The 9290-nt window shown below is 38.2% G+C and overlaps 1 protein-coding gene across 1 annotated transcript in view; it reads right to left on the reverse strand.

The window, feature by feature from the left end:
• The window catches only part of FMN2 (formin 2), a 383202-nt gene that overhangs the window by 155370 nt on the left and 218542 nt on the right, over nucleotides 1-9290 (reverse strand). Inside the window, exons 10-11 of the mRNA XM_037739857.1 lie at nucleotides 6571-6814; nucleotides 3455-3545 (exon numbers count right to left, since the gene is read on the reverse strand). Coding sequence (XP_037595785.1) covers nucleotides 3455-3545; nucleotides 6571-6814 — 335 coding nt within the window. The remainder of the gene's footprint in view (nucleotides 1-3454; nucleotides 3546-6570; nucleotides 6815-9290) is intronic.

Raw genomic sequence — 9290 nt, forward strand, 5'->3', positions numbered from 1 at the left:
GAGGGGAGGGGAGGGGAAGGGAGAAGGAAGGAAGGAAAGGAAGAGAAAAGAAAAGCAAAGAAAAGAAAAAGAAAGAGAAAAGAAAAGGAAGAAGGAAGGAAGAAGGAAGGGAGGGAGGGAGGGAGGGAGCGGGGAGGGAGGGAAAGAAGGAGAAAAAAGAGAAAAGAAAAGAAAAGATTTGAAGAGTCAATGTGTGAGGAATGCAAACAAGGAGAGAGAAGAAAAGGAACTAAAATTCAAGAGTGATGAACCAGCCAAGGTAAATAAAGAGGAGGGGGGTTCTTGGAGATGGCAGAAGATCAGGAAGGGAAATCAAGTTATTATGAAATGAACTTGAGGTACAATGAAAATAAAGGACAGGTTTAGAGAAGTTACGACACAGACAAAAAAATTAGCCTCCTAAGTATCTTGCAAAGGATAAATGCCAACATGCTTGCCATGGTATACCAAGGGCTCCACGGTTCAGCTTCACTGTTTTCCCGGTCCATGTGTGCCAGCCACAATCCGTTCCTCCTGGTGACACAGCACAATAGCTCTTTCCACCCCACCACAGCACCCTTCCATGTGTGGCTTCCTCGGTCTGAGAGGCTCTTCTTTATTACAGGCTCAGTCACTTCATGGGGATTGTTTCCTGATGAAAGACCCTTTTCCAACTACTTTTCCTCTCTAGCATACTCCACTGTAGTTTTATTTATTTTTGTGAATTTCTGATTTATATCTTCCACACAGAGACTGAAGTTCTGTGAGGACAGGGACAATACGTGTCTTTTTCTTGTCTCTAAATCTTCTATCATAGTAAAGCCTGGGTGTTGGCACTCCTGGCAAAAAAGGGACAAATTCCTTTGCTTGGACACTTTCAGCAAGCACTGAATTAGTATAGTATCATAGAGTCATGAAAATCTCAGGGGTGGAAGAAGCACAGACCATCTACTACAGCAATTCTCAAGCCTTTTAGACCCCAATGCCAAGGAGCTTTAGTTCTTGAGGATTGCAGAGGGTCTCCAACTTACTATGGTTCTATTTATGATTTCTTTTTAACCACAACAAGTTGGGGTGGGAAAAGCAATAGACTTTCTGTAGAAACCATATTTTGAATTTTGACTTAAAATTTTTTATTAACTTTATATAAAATTGGCTTCTTGTTACATGACTTTGCCCAACTGTAGACCATGTTAAGTGATCTGAACATGTTTAAGGCTGGGTAGGGTAAGCTATGATATTTGATAGATAGGCCAGGTATATTAAATGTACCATTGACGTAAAGATATTTTCGACTTATAATGGGTTTACTGGGAAATAACCTCATTATAAGTTGAGAAGCATCTGTATACATACTGATATTTACCATATTAGATGTTAAACCAAGAAGTGTTTCAAATATTCAATCAAAATGATAAAAATCCATTAATGTAAAAATTTTTTTTCTTTTAAATTAGAGGAGTTGCAATGTTTTACGTTTTTGAAGTTCTGTTTATTGTCTAGCTTATAGCTGGAATCTGCATCTGCTTTTGCATTCAATCCATTGTGATTTGCCATTTTGGATGAAGTAAAGGAAAAGAATCTAGCTTCCTACAGATAAGTAGTTGGAAAAGTGAGGAATATTTTAATAGTGTTTTCACATAAGTGTAGACAATCTTTAGTGCTACACTAAGTCAGTGAAAACCGTATCAGTTTACTTTTTGATTATGTTACATAAAAATTTATTGTTGTGACTTGCAGTGAGAATGGTCATTTAAAAATTATTGATTCGCTGATTTACACAGAGCTTCCAAATACTGGCATACATCATGTTAGAGTACTAAGAATAAAGTCAATTCTTTAAAAATATCATATGCAAACCTGTCAGAGAAAACAGCCTTTAAGTATAGGTGAAACTTTCAAGCTCATGCTGGCAGATAAAAGACTTCCAGAATTCTAATTTTTGCTTTACAGCTTGGATTTTATCATTGGCCACAAATACTGTGAGTGGTTTTCCCTGAAGTAACTGACTTACTTTGTTCATTTTCAAGAAAATGTCTAGCAAATATCAAGGTAAGAATAACCACAGTTTGCAGTCTAGTTTTCAAGTAGAAGTGGTGTTCAACGAAAGAAAAAAAAGTTCAATTCACAATTTAAATAATCACACAAGTATTTTTAAATCAAAATAACTATATACTTTGCTATGCAGTAGACTTTATGTTTACTTTTCACCTCATCACACAGAATATTAAGACACATATTAAATAGCCGTGTTTTAATAAAGAGATCATTTTTATTGCTCTAGCAGAGCAATAAAATGACTTTTTTCCCCCTGTGAGAGTACAGTGGTGAATTACAATAACAACTTAGCTTGGTGTTACTGCCTTGATTCTTGCTGAAGGAATCAGTGTTTTTACCTACCACTGCTTTTGCATAATCAGCACAACTGTTTACACTGTCAAGGAGGCAAATACCATCTTAGTGTTATCAGGAAAATGGTTTCAACCTTGCAGATCCCCTCAAAAAGAATGGCAGGAATTGGGCATCTGTGGAGCAGACACTGTGAACTAATGTTTGGTAAAACCTTCCTATCTAGCTGATCGTTAAATTCTCTTCAACCACCCACTCCCAAAGGAAAGAAAGAAGGAAGAAAGGAAGGAAAAGAAGCAAAGCAGAAAGAAGGAAGGAAGGAAGGAAGGAAGGAAGGAAGGAAGGAAGGAAGGAAGGAAGGAAGGAAGGAAGGGGAAAGAAATGGAAATGAAGGAGAAGAAAAGAAAAGAAGAAAGAAAAGAAAAAGAAAGAAAGAAAGAGAGAGAGAGAGAGAGAAAGGGAGGGAGGGAGGGAAAGACAAAAGAAAAGAACTTAAGCACTTTTAGTGACAAAATTCATTGTCTTCCTAAACTGGTTATCACATCTTTAAATAACAGTGTTCAGAAACACCAAAAATACGGTCTACTTTATACTAAACAAAACATTTCCCCTACTTTCAGCTATCGATCCTAGGTCCACTCTCTAGGGTCATTTTGAAATCTCTTTCGGATATGTGAGGAAGCTACAACTTTCCTCTTTTGTCTTCTGTGCTAAGTACCTGGCTCTTTACAATTTACATGGCACAAATGTGAGCCATTTATTCAAACAGGCTCTTTCTTCCTTATGGCCAAATACATAAGCAAAGTGGCTACACACTTACCCATTAATTAATCACATAAAAGAATATCCAGGTTCCAAACCTTCAACTAACAACAAATCTTCTCCCAGTGTTTTTCACTTCCATCAGGGAAAGTCTCTTCCAAGACGACATTGTTTCAGTCTACGAAAACCATCTTTTTGCTGCTTCCTTTCACCCCTTCCCACTCTCACCCTGATCATTTGCAGATCATTTGCAGATTTGTAACAGAATATTCCTTTCTCAATATTTAGTGTGTCTGCCTATAAATGAAACAGACCCCAGGTGCTGCTAACCTGGATGCTTTCACCAGTCACCACCAGCCAGTACAGATTCAGATTCCTCAATGTCGTTGCAGATTTCACCAAGTGCTTTAACCTCCACCACCCCAGACCCATATACCATCTGCAACTGAATTGTACTATTTCAAATCCTGGGGAAAAATAAAAATTAATTCTATAGAGAGGAAGATGTTTCATTTGTGGTGGAGGGGAAAAAGGTGGATCCTGATATTGAATTGATATCCATTTCTGCTGAGTTTATGAATGGTGCTAAGCAACTCTTTCTCAAATGTTGAAATAGGCTCATTGTTTCTTATGGCCAAATACATGAACAAAGTGGCCACACACTTACACATTGATTAATCACATGAAATAATTTCCAGGTCCTAGGGCCAGGCACAGTGGCTCATGTCTGTAATCCCAGCACTTTGGGAGACCAAGGCAGGCGGATCACGAAGTCAGGAGATCAAGACCATCCTGGCTAACGCAGTGAAACCCCGTCTCTACTAAAAATACAAAACATTAGCCGAGTGTGGAGGCAGGTGCCTGTAATCCCAGCTACTCAAGAAGGTGAGGCAGGAGAATAGCTTGAACCCCGGAGGGCAAAGGTTTCAGTGAGCATCGCACCATTGCACTCCAGCCTGGGTGATAGAGCAAGACTCTGCTCAAAAAAAAAAAAAAAAGAATTCCAGGTTCTGAACATTCAACTAAAAAACCTTCCCTCTCCGTCTTTTTCACTTCTGTTAAGAAAGCTCCTTCCAAGATGACGTCGTTCCAGTATACAAAAACTATTTAAGTTAGTATTCTCTGGGACACTAACTTAAGCTAAGCACCTTAGATAAAACATGTTTAAAAATCAAGTCAGGTTTTCTTCCTCTGAACCTTCATGGATCTTCATTCCAGTAAACTGGAAAACTAGTCACCCATCCAGAGAGCTGGGGTTATCCTAAACATCTACCCATATTTCACTTCCACATCCAATGAGTCACTGAGTCTCAGACCCACCTCCACTGCCATCGTCCTTGTCCAAGCTACTGCCATCTCTCAACTCAACTACTCCAATATCCTGACTGGCCTCCCTGAAATCATCCCTGGCTCTCTTTAATACATGTTCTATGAAGTACTTAATGTGATTGTTTTTAGAAGATGCAAATCAGAGCATGTATATCCTACTCAAAACTTTTTAATGATTAACCATTATTTTTAGAATAATACCTAGATGTAATCGTACAAAAAAACACAGGGAAGCAATGAAGGATGAAAAGAAGGTAGACCAGCCAAGGACCTCACAACGTGATTAACAGTGTGGCGATGAAGTTCCTGAGTCTTCTATTTTCTTTCCATTTATCCCAGGTGGGGTGATAGAGAAGCTCAGAATCTGGAACCACCATCAGACACAGGAAAAAAAAAAAAGAAAGAAAAAGGAAAGCCTGCTTCCTTCCTCCAGCCAAAGGACTAGGAAAAAGGTGGTCTGACAGAACAAAAAAACCTTTCTCTTAATACCTGCCCTATACCAAACACCAAATGAAGAACTGTTCCACTGAGGTGTTATTGTGGCCAAATGAAGAGCTGAACTGTCACTCCAGCAGCTATGAGGTGGGGCAAGCGGGTATGAGGCAGTGCTACTTAATACAATGCCTGCTCCAACTTCCCATCAACCTGGCATCTGGGGGCCCAGTGGGCAGCCAGACTTTCACCTCCACCTGACGGCAACAAGACAGAAAGAGGTGATTTGAGGTGGTACACATGATCAACTCAATCTAATTAGAAAATGGGAAAAAGATACAAACAGACATATCGCCAAAGAGAAGACATGGGTGACAAGTTGGCATATGAAATGATGTTCAACATCATTCGCCATTAGGGAAATGCAAATTAAAATCATGATGGAATATCACTATGAATCCATTGTAACAGCTAGAATAAAAACCAGTCACAATACCACGGATGCAGCAAAACTGGATCTCTCATATATAGCTGTTGAGAATGTAAAATGGTACTGCCATTCTGGAAAACAGTTTGTCAGTTTCTTAAAACGTTAAATATACACAACTTACAACACAACAATTGCAGTCCTGGGCATTTATCACAGATAAAACCTAAGTCCACATGGAAAAACATTATGTACATAAATGTTCGTAACAGTTTTATGTGTAATACACGAAAACTCAAAACACCCCAAATGTCTTTCAGGAGGTGAAAGATTAAACAAACGTTAGTATGTTCATACCATGAAGTACTACTTGAGAATAAAATGAAATGAACTACTGATGCACTCAACACTTCAGTGGATCTCACGGAAATTATACTGAGTGAAAAAAAGCTAATCTTAAAAGGTTATATGCCATGTGATTCCATTTATATCACATTCCAAAATCACAAAGTTATAGGGATGGAAACAGATTATTGACGACCAGGGTTTAGGGAGGAAGAAAAGGATGGGGTAATTAAAAGGGGTTAGCACAAGGGATCATTTGGGTGGTGGAATCATTCTACATCTTGACTGTGCTGATAGTTATATAAATCAATATGTGATAAAAGTACATAGAACAATATACACATACGTGTGTACATGCATGCCTACACCCACTAGGAGTGCATGCAAAACTGGTGAAATCTAAAAAAGGTCCATGGATCATACCAATGTAAATTTCCAGGTTTTGATGTTATACTATAGTTTTATAAGATGCTATCACTGGGGAAACCTGGGTATATGGGACACAGTGTACTATTTTTACAAAGCCCTCTGACTCTATAATGATTCTAAAATAAAAACTTGAAAGAAAAAAAGGAACAAAATGACCCACTGATCATCCATTCCATTTTGTCCCCAAATATGTTCATTATTTTGAACATCCAATCCTGGCTATGGTGATCCAGTCCAAACACCCAAGAAAGAAGCCAGCTTATGGTCTCCTGTCTCCCACATCCCGTTAGCAACATTTCCTGTTGAGTCTTCCCCTGAAAAAAGTCTCAGAAACCCAGACTTCTCCCTCTCACTCGCACTGCTACCCCAGAGCGACCCTTATACACTCATCCCTGCCAGTCTCAATCCCTGCCTCTCCTCCAACTCCCATTTCCCTATGCACTACTTTCCAGCCACGTAAAACTCTTTGCCTAAAACACATTACAGGTATTGATCAACTTACGATCTATGCAACTTACGACCATTCGACTTTATGACCACAATTGCTAGCCACGACTGCTCTGCGTCTGGCAGCGCAAACGTTGCCCAGCTGGACATACGACAGTGTGGACCAGCTTCCGGCAGCACTACCATCTCTGCGTGCATACAGCCAGCTTCCGGCAGCACTACCATCTCTGCGTGCATACAGCCTACTCAACTTACGACCAAATCGTGTTACGGCTGGTCTGTCGGAACCAATCGTGGTCGTAAGTCGAGTACTAGCTGTATAGATTATTACATCCATGCCTTTGATCATACTGCTCCATCTGCTGGGACTTTATCTCTTCTCTGTAACATATTACTCACCAACACTTAAAAATAATCCTAGATATTGCCTCTCTATGAACATCCTTTTACCTTCCCCAAGATCAAATCCTTCTTGCCTTTTCAGCAACTGTCCCACTCGTTCCAAAGAACTCTATCTAGCCTTTAAGAACATTAGACTGCAATTATTTGGTTTCATGTTTGTCACCCACATTACATCCAAAGCTCTTTAAAGAGGTGAATATAATATTCATTTTTATGATACCAACAAGGCACACAGTATACACACTCTAAATATTTATTGGAGGGGAAAAATCTGATGGTTAGGTTCTCTCATTTTATTTGACTACGTAAAAATCTATACATATGCATGAAATGGCCTTTTTTCTGTTTCGGACTGGGGACTTCCAAGCATATTTAAGAGAAAATACTTTTGCATTATTAAAGGGCCACTTAAATACGTTTTTACATATACCACATTCAAGAGTTTATGGGTGGTCTACATACTACTTGTTGATATCATCTAATCTTGAAAACCAGCTTTTCAAGAGATATGCTTTCTATGGTCCGCCAACTCACATACTACAGCTCCACAGATCTTTCTTCTCCAGGTTACATTAAATAATTTTAATATTTTCAAATGCCAAAGGATGAGGAGAACTTTCAAAAGAATGATCAAATATACCATAGCAACCTAAAGTTGTATGTCCAGTGGCTGAACAGCTCTTCAGGGACCTGAAAGTCTTGAACACTTGGATGTTGGCAAACGTGAGAAAACAAGAAATTCAGAGCCAAATATGCATGTAATACCATCTGGAATCACTCAAGTCCCTAAATAAGTTCAGTGAAGAAAAACATGATAGGAGTTCTACATCCTTTTTAAGAGAGTTGACTATTTATTCCTTTAATAAATTTATTGCCTAGTTAAATTTCAGTTGCAATCATGGGCAGTAAGAAGGGGAGGTTGATGACCCTATCAAACATAATACATCAAAACCATCAAATGTTTTTACTGTTCATGCATAATTTTAAGTTAGGACCCAGCTTCAGTAATAACCCAGGTTTTTAGGAGGAATGAGAACAATTATGTTTGCTACCATTCAAAAACCTCTACCTTATATGACCACACAGGACAAACCTAAAAGTTTTATACATAAACTACACTATGCTTAGTCTTAAGTACATTCCTGTAACATCAGCAGAATAAAGGAATTTAAAGACAGTCTAGTGAACATTTATGGCATTAGGTTGGCAAAATTTACTGGGGTTGCTAGCCAACTGCACCATTTCCCTAATGCTTGCCTGCCATCAAGGAAAATTACTGGAAAATGTTTACTCTATGTGTGTCAGAAGAAACTGTCCTCCCAGAAGGGCTGAATAGTTATTAAAGAGTGAATGTACAGAAAACACTTTCTGTACTCCAGTAAGCTAAAAGGTGCGTTAATGTTCTCAAAGAGAAAAATGAGGCACACCGCAGAAGAATAGACTTCACGTAAAAACAATGGCTGGGAGAGGCAGACGGGAAACTTACAAACAATTCAACATCACACACAAAGATGTGCAATCCATGTTCTTCTGAGGGATGACCTCTTGAGAGGCCAAAAGAAGTCATAATAAAAGGAGAAGCAAACAAGTGTTTCCATTATTGAACAGGTTTACATTTAGAGCTAAAAGCATGAGAAAAAAACAGCAGAAGGATCAAAGCTAGGATTAAACCAACATGAAAGTATTCCAAATTTTTTATATTTATTAAGGATTTATTCTGCAGCTATTTTTATAAAGAATTTGAGGACAACAATAATAGTGATCTGTTTGCTTCTCCTCTTCCCTCTCTCTTTTTAAATAGCAGAAAGTTGGAATATTTTTTCATTTCAGGTCAGTATGTATTGAAGACAGGTCCGTGATTTAAAATAGGTCAGTAGTTGAACCTAGCATTTCTCAGGGAAATGTGAATCTGGCACAGACATAATAGAGCGACCCTCCCTCTCTCTCCTTTCCATTCAAGCAGTATTTGCATTCCTCACTACAGATGGATGCCATATTTCCCCTCCCCAAACACCACAGTCTTTATGAGCTACCCCCGCTTTTTAAAGGTTGGTACTTAAAGTGCCTCATGATGTGTTTTCTGTTAAACTACTATTCACAGAATGTTAGCAGTTGAATTCTTATATGATAATTAAAATTGTACGCATATTGTAGCTGCCCAAAAACATTACATTTTCCTTGCAGAGGAGAGTAATAGATACCCAGCATCTTCCTTGGTAGCTTTCTATGTACAAAAGCATAGTTTGAAATAAAACATGTACACATAAAGTATTTTTCAGGATGTTAATATACACTATTTTTTCTTTTCTTTTTTTCTTTTTCTTTTTCTTTTTTTTTTTTTTTTTTTTTTTTTTTTTTTTTTTTTTTTTTTTTTTTTTTTTTTTTTTTT

This window comes from Cebus imitator, unplaced genomic scaffold (assembly GCF_001604975.1).
Source record: "Cebus imitator isolate Cc_AM_T3 unplaced genomic scaffold, Cebus_imitator-1.0 Scaffold75, whole genome shotgun sequence".
NCBI classification, from domain to species: domain Eukaryota; kingdom Metazoa; phylum Chordata; class Mammalia; order Primates; family Cebidae; genus Cebus; species Cebus imitator.